The sequence below is a fragment of the Loxodonta africana genome, chromosome 21 (genome assembly GCF_030014295.1).
Source record: "Loxodonta africana isolate mLoxAfr1 chromosome 21, mLoxAfr1.hap2, whole genome shotgun sequence".
Classification (NCBI taxonomy): Eukaryota; Metazoa; Chordata; class Mammalia; order Proboscidea; family Elephantidae; genus Loxodonta; species Loxodonta africana.
The window spans coordinates 59,515,592-59,533,405 of NC_087362.1; the positions used below are offsets into that span (position 1 = coordinate 59,515,592).

A 17,814-nucleotide genomic window follows, 5' to 3' on the forward strand; every position below is an offset into this window, starting at 1 on the left:
TGGGAGAATGAGTGCCCAGTGGGGCTGACTTCTGAGTCACTGAGAGAACAAAGAGGACTGGGTTGATGTGTGTAACGTCCTGATTTTTAAATGTTGCCTCTAATTTTGAAAAACCCAGTAGAATCTAAGATGCTGTTATGGTTTGAATTGTGCCCCCCCCCCCAAATACGTGTTGTAAATCCTAACCCCTGTACTTGTGATTATAATACCATTTGGAAATGGGTTGTCTTTACTATGTAAATGAGACAATATTACTGTAGGATGTGTCTTAAATCAATCTCTTTTGAGATATAAAAGAGATTAAACAAGTAAGCGAGCAAGCAGAGATGGGGGAAGGAGTGATGCCAAGCCACATGAAGATAGCCCAGGAGCAAAAACTCAAACAGACAAGGACCTTCCTCCAGAGCCGACAGAGAGAGAGTCTTTCCCTAGCTGGTGCCCTGAATTCGTACTTCTAACCTCCTAAACTGTGAGAAAAATAAATTTCTGTTTGTTAAAGCCACCCATTTGTGGTATTTTTGTTATAGTAGCGTTAGAAAACTAAGACGGGTGCCACTGATTATAAGATGCTCTGATATTTAATAAACTGCTAGTAAAAAAACTACAAAGTCAAATACAACGAGCCCTTGATTGTAAGACAAATCCCGATTTCAAAGATGTCACAGTGTGAGAGAATGTGCATCGTAGAACCCAGGAAACACTGTATATTGATGGCTGGACCTGACATGTGGGAACTTGTGTGGTTCTCAACCTGTACAACCGTACGTAGTATCTCTTATGATGCCACTCCAGGACTCTGGAGGGCCTAGGAGCCACCTGGAGGCTCACACTTGAATCACATCTATGAATACTCAAGTCCCATGAGGGGAGGTCATCGTTCTTTTATCTTTATCTAAACCAGGAATGAGGCAAGGCAGCAAAGAGGAAAATGTGGCCAAGTTTGGGTCTGTGGGTCACACAAATCCTAAAGGTGATACGAGGGCCCCCAAGATGATGGTTCAGTAGGCATGGGGTGGGGCTCCACAGAGGATTCTAATCACTACCAGGGGTGGGATCTGCTAGAAGAGGTCTCATGCCCACATTTATACAAGCCCAGAGACATAAAGGCACTGGCTCAATGCCACACAGCTGGGCACAGCAGAGCCAGGCCAGGGCCCAGTGCTCCTCACCCCCATCCTAGTGCCTCTTCTGCTGATTGTAAAACTTCCTGCCCCTCTGCCCCAGGCAGGCTGGGGCTCCTGCCTCACCTCCGCCAGGGCTGACACAGAGGTCTTTGCCCTCCCTTGTTACATTCCCCTTGAGATCCTGGTAGCTGGACCTGCCCTAGAAAGAGCACTCTTATTTGATTCACAAGACTTTTCAATTTTATTAGTAAAATACAAAATGGCACAGACATTAAGTGATGAGGTTTGGAAAAGCAAAAGGATCAACCAACTCCTTCCAAAGTCCTCCCCAAATTGTCCTCATCCATGTCCTTCACGGAGGAGCTAACGAAATCTGTGGAAGGGGCACCAGTTGCCCCCAGCCTCTTCTTCACAAAGGAGGGGAGCCCCATGGCTGGGGACCTGTCCCTTGAAGGCTCTCCCAGCCTGGAGGAGCCTAAGCAAATTGTGTTCAGCTCTGTTCTCCACTCCTTTGGGCTCTCTGGGTGACCCCAACCTTCCCGAACACCCTGAGCCTGGCCTAGTAGATGATGCTGGAGCGTTGGGTAGGCAGAAGTGCAGAGCCTCTGCAGACTGGAGCATCGGGTAGGCAGAAGTGCAGAGCCTCTGCAGACCAGAGCCGTGGTTTCTCTCACTGAGCAACCAGTCCCATCTGCACAGTGTGGCACATGCTCCCTGGTGGAGCCCAGGCCATGGGAGGCTTCCCTCAGGTGGAAGGAAGGGTCACAATTGAGGGCAATGGGGAGGTGCTGCCACCAGGGACCCTGATCAGTGGGCAGTGGCCAGCCCAGTCAGCCTCCAGCCCATCCGGGAGTGCCTGAGCCATCAGGAGCCAAACAGGCAGCCTGACTCATGTCCACAATTTCCCTCCCCAAGGAGTCCCTTTCGGAAACACTGGAACCTCAGGTTTCATCGGTGGATTTTGATCTTATGGAAACTCATGGAAATTCCTAGGTCTTCCCGAGGTGCGGGTGACAATGAGGAGAGATCTCCGAGTGCAGAAAACAGTGTTTTCAGGAATGAGACAAGTGGAAGGGGGACCCAGGCTTAGGGACAAAAGAGCAAATGCTGGGCCCAGAGTGTGTGGGACCAGGGGACAGAGAGCCTGGCCACTTGCACAAGCAGCGTCGAGGAGTGTGACTGCTTCAACAGCTTTCCCTTGGCTTCTTCCATGGAGGTCTCAGCACCCAGAAGCCTGCAGACTCTCCTATCCTCCTTCAGCCAGTCCCTCTGGTGGGGTGCAGAGCTCAGTGTTGTCTCAGTGTCGGGGGAGGAGACTTCCAAAGTGGGTCCCTCAAGCACCGCAGCCTAGCCACCCTTCAGGAGGCCCACAGGGCAGACTCCCTTCCAACGAGGCAGGGCCTGAGCTATCGTTTGCTCCCTTGCAGCCCCTCTAGATCACAGGTGATTGGAAGTGACTGGCTAAGGTACTCTGTTTGAGAAAGACTCAGGCTACATCCAGCGGTGGGGGGAGAGGGGATCTGGATCGATTAGAGCTGCCTGTCAGGGGTACAGGTTTTTGTCACATATTCACCATCCCTTATCTAACCCAACTATTTCCTTTCACAGGTGGGAAACTAGAGGCACAGAAAAGGGAAAGGAGCTGCCTACCCTCTGTCACACCAAGGCCTTGCTGGGTTGATGGCAGACTTGTGACTCAAACCCTAGCCTTCAGACTAGTAGTAAATGCCCCTTCGTTGCACAGCGTAGACCAAGGAGGAAAAGAATCTCACTACCAGATAACTTCATCTCCTTTCTCGCAATGCCTGACTGACAAGGAGGACAGAGCTTTGGCTGGGAAACACCCAGGAAATACTACAATAGCCTCATGCAAAAAAAGAAAAAGAAACATGTCCCCGGCTGGGGGTGGGTTCTGTACAGGGGACAGGGAGAGATAGCACCGCTGGTGGCCGGGGGACTGGCGACTACAGCGGGACCAAGAGACACGATGAGTCTGAGGGTGCGGACAGAAGGCCTGGCCTGAGGCTCCTTTGTCAGTTGGGAGTGATTGTGATCTCCATATGGGGGCATGGGTCTGAGGGGCTAGGCATTCAATAAATAAATTGTTCATTGGGGCTGGGATGATATCAAAGGGAGCCTCTAGCCAGCCAGCAGCAGAGGGGATTTTCTGAATTGGGGACATCAGAATGAGTTGTAGAGGCCACTCTCCTGTCTCCAATAAGTCAAGAATGGTCAAGGTACACATGAGACTATGTGGGTAGCTCCTGTCTGGAGAAGAGATGAGAGGGCAGAGGGGGTCAGAAGCTGGCCAAATGGACAGGAAAACAGAGAGTGGAGGGAAGGAGTGTGCTGTCTCATTACAGGGAGAGTAACTAGGAGTATATAGCAAGGTGTATATGTTTTTATATGAGAGACTGACTTGGTTTATAAACTTTCACTTAAAGCACAAAAATTTACAAAAAAAGAAGAATATACTTTCAAAGTGAAAAAAAAGAATGGTCAAGGTGGCCTCCTGGGGTGAGTCCCAGAGCTGGGAGCCATCCTACCTGGAGGATCCTGCCTCCCTGCTCTGATCATCCCAGCTCTAGCCGGGCCCTTGGATGAGAGTGGGTCTGAGGAAGGGGGCTCCAAGCAATTGTCTGAGTCAAACAACTGGATGCAGGCAGGTAGATAGCTCACACTGGCACCAGGACATATGAGTTACTGCCACAGATCAGGGGGCCATAGCGAAGCCCTTCCACCATCTCCCCCGCCATTCTGTGGGAGCAGCCCTGGAAGCTCTGGTAGGCAAACATGGCCACCCCCAGGGAGAAAAGAAGGCCAAGGAAGGCTAGCAGCCCCACTGCCTGCCTCCGGGTGGCTGCCTGAGGGTCAGGGATAGGAGTGATGAGAGCTCCCAGCCTCTGGGGGTCCATAGCGGTGTGAATGGTCTCCTCAGCCTTCGGAGCACAGCTGCCTTTAGCCCCTCGCTCCCTGCTGGGGGTTCCTACAAAGGAGACGGGGACCACAGAAGTGTGGGCCATACTGCTAGGCCCCCAGTCCAGGAAAGCATCTGTGTGAGCTGCAATGGGACCAATCTCCTCAGACCCTGGAGAGTTCTCTGGCATGGGGCTCTGTTCCTGGACCCATACCAGTTGGCCTTCAGCCCCAACACTGTCTTCTGGGGCTGGGTGTGAAATGGTGGGTGCCTCAGTGGAGGGGTCCTGAGTGGAGTGGGCCTCGGTGGAGGGGGCTTCTGTGGAGGGGGCTTCAGAGGCCGTTCCCTCCACCCAGAGGCCTGACCCAGGTTGGTAGGCAGCAGAACTCTGCCAAGTTATCATGGTAGATGTCATGGTGGAGACAGCAGCTACATTGAAAAGCTCAGTTCCCTCAGGCCCTGGTGGAGGACCTTCATCCTCAGCCTTTGAGGTTGAGGGGGACTTGGTCCCCGAAGAAATGGCCACTCTGGTTGGCAGCTCTGGGGAAGTCCCCAAGGCATTCTGTGCCTCCTGAGAAGGAGGAGTTAGCTCCGGACCACTGCTCTCCCCTGCAGCTTTGGGCTCTGACACGGCATACTTGTACGTTTCCCATTTGGCTGGGGTTGCCGTGGGCCCTCCTGTGCCCATAAGCTTCTCAAACGTGCCCCCATTTTCGGTCAGAGCAGCTGCCTGGCGGTCCAGATGCTCCATGGCCTCCTGGACCCATTTCTCGTCTGGGTTAGCACAGAACAATCTATGCTTCTTTGTCACCAAGCTGCAAGGGAGAAGACAGAGACTCAGTGATGTCCAGACACCAGAACCCAGTCCAGGGTGAACAGACCTGGCTTGAAAGCCTGCCTCCACGGCTTATTAGCTGTGAGGCCTGGGGCAACTCATTTCACCTCCTGAGCACCTGTTTCCTCACCCAAGAAATAGAGGAAATAAGAATACCTACCTTCTACTGGTCACTATGAGTCAGAATCAACCCAGTGGCTATGGGTTTGCTTTGGTTTTTTTATAGAGTTGCCATGAGTTCGAATCAACTCAATTGCAAGGGGTTTGGGGTTTTTGGTAGGGTGACCAGCTGTCCTGCACAAACTGCGACTGAGGGGGTTTTCAGGACATGGAACTTCCAGTTTTAAAACCAGGAAACTCTCAGGCAAGCTACAGTGAGTTGGTCTCCCTGCTTCATTCTTATAAAAATGTAAATTATGTACAACACCTGGCTTAGTAAAGTGTGGTAGCTGAGAATAATAACCACATTGATAATGAAATCATTACCCTTAAGGCAGGGGATCTGGGCTGTAAGTCTCCTGATTGGAGGGGAGGGACTTCACAGATGTTGTCTTGCCAGGTATGTGACTGGGGAGCTTCGTAGTGAGGCCTCCAACTCTGAAAAGGACCTATATCACAAAGTCCTCTTCTTCATCTTCCTTGGTTTTATAACTCCAGGCTGCCCTCTACCCTACCCCTCCTCTCCTGTGTATGGCCTTGGGCTACAAGGGCACATAGTGAGCTAGAGCCATATATATATGGTGGCCCAGTTGGGACCCCACGTTCTATCCAAACCTTGAACTTCCTCTGAAGCTGTGAGAGATAGTGGCTGGTTCACTGCCAAGGTCAAGGCTCACAGCTGACCTGGGCCCTTGCTCCATGCCATAGCTGGGCTAAGCATTTTGCTTCACACCCATTCTGCATGGTGGATACCACTTTCATTCCCATTTTACAGATGAGAAAGCTGAAGCTCAGAAAAGTAAAGGCACTTGGCTCAAGCATGCTGGGAAGCCAGAGAAGCCCAGGAAGCAAGCGTGACTCTGAGGGCCCCCACAGGCGTGGTGCTGCGGTCCTCCAGCGTTTCCCCCTTTGTTTCACCTAGAAAGAAGAAGCAAATATTTGGGGAACCTGGGGGAAGTGAGTCTTGATGAGTGAGCAGAAAGGTCAGGCAGGAGCACACACTGCACTACGCCTGCGTTCGAAACCGACCGTGGAAGAGAGGAAGCACTGGGCTTCCTTCAGCTCAGCTAGACTACAAAGGGCACCTGGCCACTTCCTGCTGCCAGGATCCTGCACCAAAAGTCAGTCCTAGGGAAAGGCCTCAGGCTGGATGATTGGACAGTACTCAAGAGGAGCCCCAGGGGGAGCCGGACACCAAGAGGGCGGGAGGTTCCCAGCAGCCAGAGAGATAGGCACCTGAGCTGGGTGGGTCATGGGCTCAGCTTCATCCCTCTCTGAAGTCTTATTAAAAAAAAAAAAAGCCACTACCATAGAGTGACCCATAGTAACCCTATAGGACAGAGTGGAGCTGCCCCGTAGGGTTTCCAAGGCTGTAAATCCTTAGAGGAAAGCAGACTGCCACCTCTTTCTCCTGCAGAGCGGCTGGTGGGTTCAACCGACCGACCTCCCAGTTCGCAGCCAAGTGCTTAACCACTGCACCACCAAGGCTCCTTGGAAGTCTCATAGAGGTCCCTCAACTTCTCCAGGCCTCATTTTCCTCATCTGTCAAAGGCAGACAGTGATCTCTGCCTTTCCTATTAGCAGCAGCATCAGCACCCTGACAAGCACTTTAGTTAACATTACCTCCTGCCATCCACCCAACTACCCATTTTACAGATAAAGAAACGAAGGCTCAGAAGGTAAATTATGTGGCCAGGACCACCCAGCTGGTAAGCGGTGAGGCCAGGATTTGCACCAGCTGGGTCAGAGACTGGGACTGGCACTTTGAGACCACCAGGCTTTACCTTCCCACTAAATCCAGTGGGTCACAGTGCTGCGTAAAACACACTTCAGTCCAGAAGGGATGTCCCCCTCAGTGGCCGCTCCAGGCCACGACCAGGACAGCCGTCCCTCCTCCCCTCCCCCAGCCACAGTTGTCATTCAGGAAACCCCACCTTTGCCATGTGGCAAAGATATTAAAGTCAGCGAGGTGACCCTCGAGCTGGGAGCAAGAAAGGCATTCACCGAGGCTCCCAGCTGAGAGCTCAGGTTGGGGCAGAGGGTGTGGACACAGCCTAGTGGTGGTAGAGCAGTACCTACATGATGGCAGGCTTGCCGCAGGACTCAGGGTTGCCTTCATAGCGGAGTAGCAGTTTCACAGGGATGGGCCAGGTCATCTTATTGCACGTGATCTCGCATTTATTCATCCCGCGGGGCTGTCCTGGGTCCACAGAAGCCCCGAGTCAGCAGGACTGACCATGGATATCCAGCTTCCCAGCCACATGCCCACTTGTCCCAGCCACACCCCCCAAGCCAGAACTGATGCCCTATACACCTGACCTTCCAGGACCTGAGCTCAGGCCCTACCATCACCAAACCTCTCATGCCTCAGTTTTCCTGCCTGTAAAATAGGGTGGTTGTGAGGATTCGTGAAAGTGAATTCTTCCTTACTAAGTTATTATTGCCTGGCACATAAATAGTAAGTGTTTAATCTGAAAAATGAAATTGGTGCTTGGTACAAAGGGGTGATGTAAGCGAGAGTGACAGGGATCCGTCTGAGGTCACACAGCCAGCAAGGGATGAACAGGCTCTCTCCAGGCCTGGCTTCAGTCCCCTCCCTAGCCCATGGCCTGCCCATCACCCTAGCCCTGCCTTTTCCCCACCAGCTCACTTGATCAGTTATCGCCACCCCCTCATACTCATACGCTCCCCCTGACTCCCTCTCAGGCTGCTTCATATTTGTGGATTCTTCTAGACCTTGAGACACACCCAGGTCTCTGCCAACCCACAACCCGTGTGCTCACCCCATGACCTGAGCACATGCACACACACAATGGCACTCATGTACCCCCTCCCCACAAAAACACCTAAGGACATACATATAGCAGCAACATGTAGCAGATAATAAAAATATTAAGTGTGTAAGTATAACTGCCGTCAAAGGAAGGTGAGGTCTGCAGAATAGACGATCCTTTGTTTGGCCATTAAGCACCAGGGACTGAATTGTCCAGAGTGATGGTTAAGGTTGTGTGTCAGCTTGGCTGGGCCATGTTCTCAGTGGTTTGGCAGTCGTATGATGGGATCGCTTCCATGATGAGATTTGATATACTGTGATCACCCCCATGATGGGATCTGAGGGATGTAGCCAATCAGTTGAAAGGGAGTTTCCTTGGGCGTGTGGACTGCATCAAATATAAGTGGACATTCTGGCAGGGCTCCTAGGCTTTTGCTCGCTCTGGATCCTTCAGCTGACTCCTGTTTGTTTGACCTCCGATTATCCGGACTTGAGCTAGCCACTTATCTGCAGTCCTGCCTGCCAATCTTGGGATTCAGTGAATCTTTGCAGCCTGTGAGCAAGAGCCCTGCTCTCTGACCTGCTGATCCTGAGTTCATCAGCCCCTGTGGCTACACGAATCAGGAGATACCTGTATCCTGCCCCACAGCCTCTACAACTGCGTGAGCCATTTCCTTGATATAAATCCCTTTTATATGTATGTAGGATACCCTGGTGGCACAGTGGTTAAGTGCTATGGCTGCTAACCAAAGGGTCGGCAGTTCGAATCCACCAGGTGCTCCTTGGAAACTCTATGGGGCGGCTCAACTCTGTCCTATAGGGTCACTATGAGTCAGAATCGACTCGATGGCACAGGGTTTGGTTATATATATATATATATATATATATATATATATGTGTGTGTGTGTATTTATGTGCTTTACTGGTTTTGCTTCTCTAGAGAACCCAGCCTAAGACATCCAGCATAAGAGGAGAGAGGAATTTGGAGTCCCTGGGCAAGCTGAGAGGAGCAGGAGCGACGACGGGGGATGGAGATGGGGGTGTGTGCATAGGGCAGGGTAGGGACCTGCAGAAGGCTGGGTACAACATGGAGCTGAGAGAAAATGCAGAATGGGATGAGGGTGACTAAAAGGATGGTAAAGAACCCAAATATTTGATATGATGTTTTATATAAACATTTGAAATGGTTTGATTTGCCTTTGTGCCTCCTCCCTCCCCTAAAATCTCTACCAAAAGCCACTCTCCTTGGTGTAAGGCTGGGGGTTAGAAAATGACGAAGAGCCTGAGCTTCAGAACTGGGTCAAGGTTATGTTCAGCAGCCACCCTGTGAGGCAGATATTATCATTTCCATTTTACAGGTATGGGAACTGAGGCTTAGAAGGTCTAAGTGACTGGCCCAGAGACACACAGCTGAGTAACGGCTCAAGCCTTCTTTCTACCACCTTACCCAGAACATTCCTGCCTGTTAGCCTCTTAGCAGTCCTTGAAGGCCAGTCTAAAGGATGCCTCCTCCAAGAACCCTCCCGTATCACTCAGTTACAAGTGGTTTCTCCCTCATATAAACCCCTACACATTTGGGGTATGTTCGGGAACATGGTGTTTCTACCTGGGTTTTGCAAAGACCTAGAGGCCAGGACTTCCAGGGCAGTAGAGCTAAGGGACCAAGCTGACTTCATCTAGCTCTTCTGGGCCTGGGGAGCCCCCAACTGATCCCTGGGTTTCACCAAACACACGTTGTTGTTGTTGTTAGGTGCCATCGACTCAATTCTGACTCATAGTGACTCTCTGTACAATAGAACGACCACTGTACTTCCACTGCTATTTGTAAAGTTTTCACTGGCCAGTTTAAGAAGTAGATCACCAGGTCCTTCTTCCTGGTCTGTCTTAGTCTAGAAGCTTAGCTGAAACCTGTCCACCATGGGTGACCCCCTGGTGTTTGAAATACCGGTGGCCTAGCTTCCTGCGACACAGCTACACACAAGCCACCACCACAGTACAACAGGCTGACAGACAGGTAGTGGAAACATGCAATGCTCATACACTAATACTTAGAGATACACAGCCATGCAAACACACTCTGCCTTCCCAAATACAGGCACACACAGGCAGGCAGGTGCCCCCCCGCCCCACCACACCTTCTAAAACCTGCTGCCCACCATGCTGTAAGCTTGGGCCCACTACCTTAGGGGAAATGTGGTTCAGGGTCTGTGGGTCTGGGCTGGGTGTAGGTGTGGTGGGTGATTGAGGGGTGGCACCAGTAGCTCCTGGGTGGTTAGAATGGGCTCCCAGCAGCTGTTCCCTTAGTCACAGTTTGCCCTTTGTCACTGAGGAGACAGTCTGAGGAAGCAGGATGTGAAAGTTGGCCTGCAGCCTTGTTGCCCTCTTTCTCCCCAAGTGGGGCTTTGGAGTGACTCAACTGTAGCTTCCCGGGCCCTACTGAGTAGAGCCAGGCAGCAGCCCCCTAGCCTGGTCTGGCAGGTTTCTTTCTGGGGAAGCCCCAGAAAAGCAGTGCCCTGGAAAACCTGGAGCTAGGAGGAGGCAAAGAGGCTGCCAGTGGGCAAGCAGGGAGGCCCACCCATGGGGCTCTCTAGGATGGGGAAGGCCACTGCACACCTCTAGGGCTTTAAAGAGCCACAAAGTCACCCTGTCCCCAAAGTCCCCACCCTCTCGCATGGTGCCTGAGTGTCCTTGGCCAAGCTTTATTCTTGGTTCTCCCTGGGTAGGTTGTGTAATTTACCTAAAGGAGGCCTTCCCTTCATGGAGCTAAAGTTTTCTTTTATTTTTCTATGATCTGTCACGGTCAAATCCCTGGAACATGAGTGTTAGGAGGGTGGGGACCTCATCTTTCCTGGTGTCACAATGTTCCCCAGGATCAAGCACAAGGTGGATACTCAATAAACATTCATTGATGAATTAATTTTCAATCTAATTACCCCTCCTTCATCTATCCGTCCATCCATCCATTTATCTACCCCACTTGTCAATTTCTTACTCATCTCCCACCCACCTACCTGCCTAATTCTCACCATTCCCTGCTCAACCCCCATCCATCTATCCACCTATCCCCCACTCACCCGTCTGCCATCTGTCCATCCCTCCCCATCCTCCAACCCCCTTTCATCTTCCCAGCCATCCATACATCTGTAGCCCACTCACTCATCCATCCATCCGTCCGTCTGTCCGTCCGTCCATCCATCCATTTTCTGATTAAGCAAACACTTGTTTGAATTACTTTTGAGAAAATACAAAAAGACCCAGGCACCCTTGTCCTTAACTCTGAGATTATTCTCCCACAGATGCTGGCGATGAGCTGGGGGAGAGTCCCTCAATGTCAATAAATGATATCAGATCACCATGTTTGTTCAGTCAATCAACGAATGCTGATCTCTCCCTAGTGCAGGGCCCTGTGCTGGATGCTGTGAAGCCTACTGGGGTGAACAAGGCCTGTCTCCACCCTTAGAACCTCCCAGTCTGATGGACAGCTAGGACATATTCATGTTTTTCTATGTTGGGCACCTACTGTGTGCTGGACCCTGTGCTCAGCACAAATACGCATTTGCTGTCCTTAATCCCCAACTTCCCTCAAAGGGGGTGTCATTATCCCCATTTTCACACATGCAGAAGCTGAAGCTCAAAGAGTTTAAATGACTTTCTCAAGGCCACACAGCTGTGTCGTGTCAGAGCTAGTTTTCTACCCCAGTCCCTACCTAGTCCACTATTCCAGTCACCTTAAACACCAGGTAGAAACACCATGTTCCCAAACATACCCCAAGTGTGTAGGGGTTTACATGAGGGAGAAACCACTTGTAACTGAGTGATACGGGAGGCTTCTTGGAGGAGGTATCCTTTAGACTGGCCTTCAAGGACTGCTAAGAGGCTAACAGGCAGGAATGTTCTGGGTAAGGTGGTAGAAAGAAGGCTTGAGCCTTTATTCAGCTGTGTGTCCCTGGGCCAGTCACTCAGACTTTCCAAGCCTTAGTTACCATACCTGTAAAGTGGAAATGGTAATACCTGCTTCACAGGGTGACTGCGAGAATAAAAAATTTAAAATGTCTGTCCTAGACATAGCCAAACATCTCGCAGGATTGGTATATTGAATTCAAAGGCTTGGGATCATAGTCTTGTGGGACAACTCTATCAACTGGCATAACATAGTTCATAAAGAAAATGTTCTACATCCTAGATTGGTGAGTAGCATCCAGGGTCTTAAAAGATTATAAGTGGCCATCTAAATAGAATTATTGGTCTCTATCCATCTGGAACAAAAGAGAAGAAAGGAAACCAAAGACTCAAGGAAGAAACTAGTTCACAGGACTAATAACCCACGTGAACCCCAGACAGCCTCATCTAGCCTGAAACCAGAAGAACGAGATGGTGCCAAGCTACCACTACCGACCATTTTGACCAGGAACACGATAGAAGTCCCGGATGGAAAGGGAGAAAAATGTAGAACAAAACTCGGATTCCTGAAAAGGCCAGGTTTACTGGACCAATAGAGACTAGAGGAACTCCCGAGGCTATTACTCTAAAACACCCTTTCAACTTGGAACTGAAGCTACTTCTGATGATCACTTTTCATCCAAATAATAGATTGGCTTATAAAATAAACACTATCACCCATGGATTCTATGCTGTCTTAAATAATCAACTATATGAGATCAAATGGTCAACATTTACCTTAAAACAAAGATGAGAAGTTAAGGAGGGGCCCTGAAGCTAGATTATTGGAAACAGAACAAAAGAATGGAAGTAACGAGAATGTTGACACATTGTGAAAAATGTAACCCAAGTCATGGAACAAGTTGTATAAAAATCGCTAAGTGGGAACCTAATGTACAATGCAAACTGCCACCCAAAACACGATAAAATATTTTAAAAATTTTTTTCAAATGTCTGGAGCTCTCTTCCTTTAAAGCATAGTTTCTCAATTTAGATCAAATAGTTTTTTGACATTTTTGGACCAGGAAATTCTTTGTTGTGGAGGCTGTTAGTACGTTGTTGGATGTTTAGCAGCATCCTTGTCCTCTACCCACTAGATGCCGTTACCACTGATCCCCCAACCAAAAATGTGACATTTGTAATAACTCGTAATGCCTTCAGACATTGCCCCTAGGGGAATGTTATGGGTTGAATTGCGTTCCCCCAAAATATGCCTACGGTTATGATCTTATTTGAGAATGGGTTGTCTTTTTATGTTAATGAGACGAGATTCGTGTAGGGTGTTATCTTGTGAGTCAATCTCTTCCGTGATATAAAAGAGATTAAACAAGTGAGCAGAGCAGAGATGGAGGAAGAGGGAAGCCAGGAGCAGAAGCTCAAAGAGTCAAGGACCTTCCCGCAGAGCCGAAAGAGAGAAAGCCTTCCCCTAGAGCCAGAAACTCTGAATTCGGACTTCTAGCCTCTTATTTAGCCTCTTAGAGAAACTAAATTTCTGTTTGTTAAAGGCACCCACTTGTGGTATTTCTGTTATAGCAGCACTAGATAACTAAGACAGGAGGCAAAATCTCCCGCTGAGGACCACTGCCCAAAAATATCCACTTGGCTCACCTCACTCCCTCACCTCCCCCAAGACTGTTAAACAGCCCCTTTTCAGTGGGGCTTTCTGACCCCCTATTAAAAATTTCAACACCTCTCTCCTTCCTCTCTCTCTCTCACACTCATGTTCTCTCTCTCTCATAGCATCTATTTCTCTCTAACAGATCAAATCATTTACTCATTTATTTTGTGTATCATCTGTCTTCTCTAGTGGAATTTCAGCACCCTGAGGCTGGGATCTTTGGCCGTATTATTCATTGTTGTGACCCCAGCACGTAGAACAGCGCCTGGCACATAGTCGGTGCGCGCTATTTGTTGAAAGAATGAAGGAACAAAATGCACCAGGAAGCACTTTGTGACATGGGAAACCTGAACAAACAGAGAAACAAAGTTGGCATTTTTATTGCAATCTGACAGAACTTGGACCTGAGTCTGAATTTACCCTCCACTGCCTTGCCCATCTACTCCCACAGCTCTTCAGGGGAGCCGACTAAGGAATCAACCAACCCAGCTTAAAACAGGTTTTGTCTTTCTTGCTGGGGCAGGAGTGGGTGTGAATGCGTCAGTGCTTGGGGGGGCCAAATCTCTGCTCTGACTTGTAGCTGCAGGTTCATTATATAAAGTGGAGGATCCTCCCACCTGACACATCCCTGGAAACCCATATTTGGGGACTGACGCAGCTTCTGTGCACCAGCTGGGAGAGCAACCAGGAAGCCCCCAGCCTCCCTTGAGGGCCCCTCTGGCTTCTGGACCACCTCCTAGACTTTCCCGGGCTCCCAGAGGGCCTCTCAGAACCTGGAATGTCAGCACTGATGAGAACCTCCAAGGTGAGCCTGGCCCAATAACCGGTTTTATAAAAGGAGGAACTGAGGCTCAGAGAGGGTGAAATCATGCCAAATATCTCCCAGCACAGTGACCAAGTTAGAGCAGGGACCTGAGGTTCTTGAAGCCTCGGGGTGCTAAACAGGGGGTCTGGTCCCCCAGAGCCTCCTCCCCAACCCAGCACAGGAGCCCCTCTCCCCGCACTGGCTTAGTAAAAGGAATCCTCCTCCCCCTCTCTCTTCCAAAATACCCTCATTGGACCCTTAGCGCACTCCTGGGAGCTAACAGATGTATTTAAAGGTGCAGCAGCTGGCACCAAAGAATCAAGAACTTGCCCAGGGTCATGGAGCAAGGCCATGGCAAAGCAACCTCTGCCTGACTCCCATCTTCCAGTGCTCACTATCCCCAAACACCCTAGGCCTCGGGCCCAAGCTCAGGCAGCAGGGAGCCAGCAGTGATTCACCTCCACCCGCCCAACCTCCACTTACTCTCCTACTCCCTGCCCCACTGGGGTTTTTTTTCCAGACACAGGGGATTGAGAGAAAATTTGGTCCATGGAGATGTCCTGGAAGCTGGGAACTGGTTTTCATTCTGCCACAGGCTCACTGTAAGGCAAACTCCCACCCTCTCTGAGCCTCTACCTGTCACATGGCTGGGGCACTCCCTGAGGATGGGGCTGACTCTAAGGGTTCCCTGGAGGCAGTAGAGTCCCTGACTTCCCTGGGGGCAGAGGCGCAGAGCTGGCATATGAGCTGGACCCTGTACCCTCTCTCCTGCAGCCCTTCCAATGATCCACACCCTCTCCTGCCCCCCCTGGCTGGCTGTGCACCCTCAGGCCAGCTTCTGCACCTCTCTGGGCTCCATCTTACTGATGTCAGTTGGGATGGATACTCCTTGCCCTCCCTGGACTCAAAAAAGCCTGTGACTGAAGTAGAGATATTTGCTAAGCTGTGCTTGGAAGATGATAGTGTGGTGGAGGAGACACAAGCAGAGGGAGCAGCAGAGAGCCTAAGGCATGTGCTGCAGTGACTTTGGCCTTCATTAGTCCTGGGCCCCCTACTCCTGGGAGGCCTTGAAATTGGGCCAGAAGGAAGTCCCAACTGTAACCTGGCCAAGGGCCACGCTGGGACTCAGGAGTCCAGACTACAGGGTACAAATTAATCCTGGGCTCGAAAGTTCAGCCCACTGACTGCAGGGGCCTCCCACCCCTTCACCCACCAGGAGCCTCCTCAGGCTTCTCCCAACATCCACGCCACTGGGACACCCACACCTGGGCACCCTCTGCCGCCCACATTAACTCTCCTCGCTGGCATGCGGAAGCCACCTTGCTTCCCGGCTCAGGCAGGGGAAGCCACTGGAGGCAGAGCTCTTTCCGGTAGGAGAGACAGCCAGCTCTGCATCTGGGGGCCAAGGGAGAGGGCCCAGCACCCTCCCAGCACATCCCTCAGAAGGGGCTGCTTTCAGGCCCCTAGACCTCAGGCCTTCTGCCTAACCAGGGAGGGTCTGGGGGCTCTGATGCCAAGGCCGAAGGGCCAAGGCAAAGCCCCACTCACCAGCCAGCAGGATGGTCAGGTGGAACAGAACAGCCAGGCGCAGCAGCCACGAGCGCGTCAGGGGAGTCATTGCAGAGTGGCGGGGATCCAGTCAGGGCTGGCAGCAAGGGCCAGGCATCTGAGCTCAGTACTCTCCCTCGCTGCCTGAGCTCTGTCGCTTTTTATAATGGGGCTCGCTGCCTCCGCCTCCCCCGCCCCCCCGCCCCGCAGACAGTGGGAGGGGAGAGGAAGGGAGCCAGTGAGCCGCACTGGAATCCTCTGGATGTTGCCAGGGAACCAAGTGGCTCCGCTGCTCTGGAAGGGGGGCTGCAGCCCGGGTCCAGGGCTGGCTGCTCAAAGTCCTGCCTTTCTTGTAGGACTAGACCTGCCTTGGAGGCTGATCAGGCCTGCTAGGGTTCAAAGGGCCACCTCTCCTCCCATCCGCCCTGTCACCTCCCTCCCAGGACCTGGTACACGCCCCAAGATCAGGCCTGGGGCCCTAGCTCCTAACTGAGCAATGAACAAAAGGACAAAGGGACAGAGGGATAGAGTGCTGGCTGCCAGCTAGCTCAAGGGACTCCGGGTCCCAACCACCCATCCAGGTCTGACAAGCTCTCCTTTGATCTGGGAAGTATCTCCCCCCACAAGATGAGGGATCTCCCATCGTCACCCCTTAAAGCCCCAGGCCCTGGGCTGAGCACAGAAGTGCTGAACTGTGATCTCCTGGGGGGCTTGTTTGATGCAATCCCCCCAGCCCAGCATGGGGCCAGGCAAACAGTAGGGGCCACTCTGTACAGTGTTTACTGAAAGAATGCTCCAGCCCCACTTCAAATGGACAGATGGGAAAACTGAGGCTGAGGGAGGGGGCAGAACTGTCCCAGGTCCTACCGAACATCAGGGCAGAGAACCTACCTTTGCTGCCACAAGAGGACTTGGCATGAGTAGGGCATGGGTGGCTGAGGACACAAAAAAGAGCCTTCACCTCCTGCCTCCTCTCCCTACCTTTCCTTTCTTCCTTTGCACCCACTCCTAGCTCAGGCCTGGCCCCTGCTAGGCAGCCAACCCCCTCCCAGGTAACTGGGTGCCGGTTGGCTCCTCCCTGACTCTGCAACCTGTGCCCTGGAGAAGTCCTGCCTCTCTTGGGACCTTGCTTCTGCACTGTATGAGGAAGAGTTGGTCTAATCTACTGGAAGAGGGCTTCCCAGCTCTGCCACTCCAGGTTCACTCTCTGCTACAGGACTAGGCAGCAGGCTCCCCAAGAGCTGGCATTAATGCTGGTAGGCTTTGGGTTAGCAACAACCTGCTTTAATGGCACTCTTTCCTGCAGGCAGTGGGAAGAATCCCTGAGACCCTAGAAGATTCCAGTAGGAGCCTAGCCTAGCCCCAGGCCAGGAGTTAACTGTGCCCACCACATCCTGGGCACATCCCCAGAGGGGAGTCCATTTGTCTGTGAGGCACTGTCCCAGGCTACCGGGAAAGCTGGTTCAAGCTAGGCTGGACAGAGGCATCACAGCTCCGAAGGCCAGGGGACCTCTCACCTTCCAGACATCCCCACCCAAGTACAGCAGGGATGTCTGGGGTGGGGAGCTAGGAAGCTGGGGGATCCTATAGGGGGAGGGCACCTGTAGGGGAGGAGCACCCTGGCTGGGGACAATGTCCACTCACATCCACTCATGTTCAGAGATCTGTCCCAGCCCATGCGGACATGGAGCCAGTAAGCTTCACCTTTTTGAAGTCCAACCCCTCATGTGTTAGCTGGGGAAATCGAAGCCCAGGGAGGGTCAAGGACTGATAAGAACCGAGATCTGGGGCTCTTTCTGCTGTGTCCATGGTCAGAGGAGGAAGAGGTGGGCGTGGGAGGAGAAGGTAGGGAGAAGAGGAAGGAAGAGAGGGAGGTAATGGGAGAGAGAGGAAGAGGAGGGCTGTGTATTTAGTATCCAGCCAATATTTGAATTTCTGTAATTGTCCCCAAAATGTATTTTATAGTTTCTTTCCCTTCCGTTTTTCCTCTTTACCCTCTCTCCTTCCTTCCCTCCCTCTTTCCTTTCTTCCCTTCTCTCCTTTATTTTTATGGAGGCAAAATTCACATAACATAAAACAATCCATTTCGAAGTGTA

The 17,814-nt window shown here is 51.5% G+C and overlaps 1 protein-coding gene across 1 annotated transcript; it reads right to left on the minus strand.

Moving 5' to 3' along the window:
• Positions 1-1,163: 1,163 nt before the first annotated feature.
• Positions 1,164-15,835, minus strand: CX3CL1 (C-X3-C motif chemokine ligand 1). The gene is made up of 3 exons (XM_023555564.2): positions 15,721-15,835; positions 7,115-7,255; positions 1,164-4,856 (listed from the first exon to the last, which is right to left on the minus strand). Exons 1-3 carry the CDS (start codon positions 15,786-15,788, stop codon positions 3,800-3,802), a joined length of 1,266 nt encoding a protein of 421 aa, XP_023411332.2. The 5' UTR covers positions 15,789-15,835; the 3' UTR covers positions 1,164-3,799.
• Between the last annotated feature and the right edge of the window lie 1,979 nt (positions 15,836-17,814).

Excerpts from the sequence above, each read along its gene's own strand:
- CX3CL1 (XM_023555564.2), bottom strand. The coding sequence starts at position 15,788 with ATGACTCCCCTGACGCGCTCGTGGCTGCTGCGCCTGGCTGTTCTGTTC. Across the intron at positions 7,256-15,720 it reads CACCTGACCATCCTGCTGGC|CGGGGCTTCTGTGGACCCAG; the intron begins TGGTGAGTGGGG and ends GTCCTGCTGACT. Across the intron at positions 4,857-7,114 it reads TGCGGCAAGCCTGCCATCAT|CTTGGTGACAAAGAAGCATA; the intron begins GTAGGTACTGCT and ends TCTCCCTTGCAG.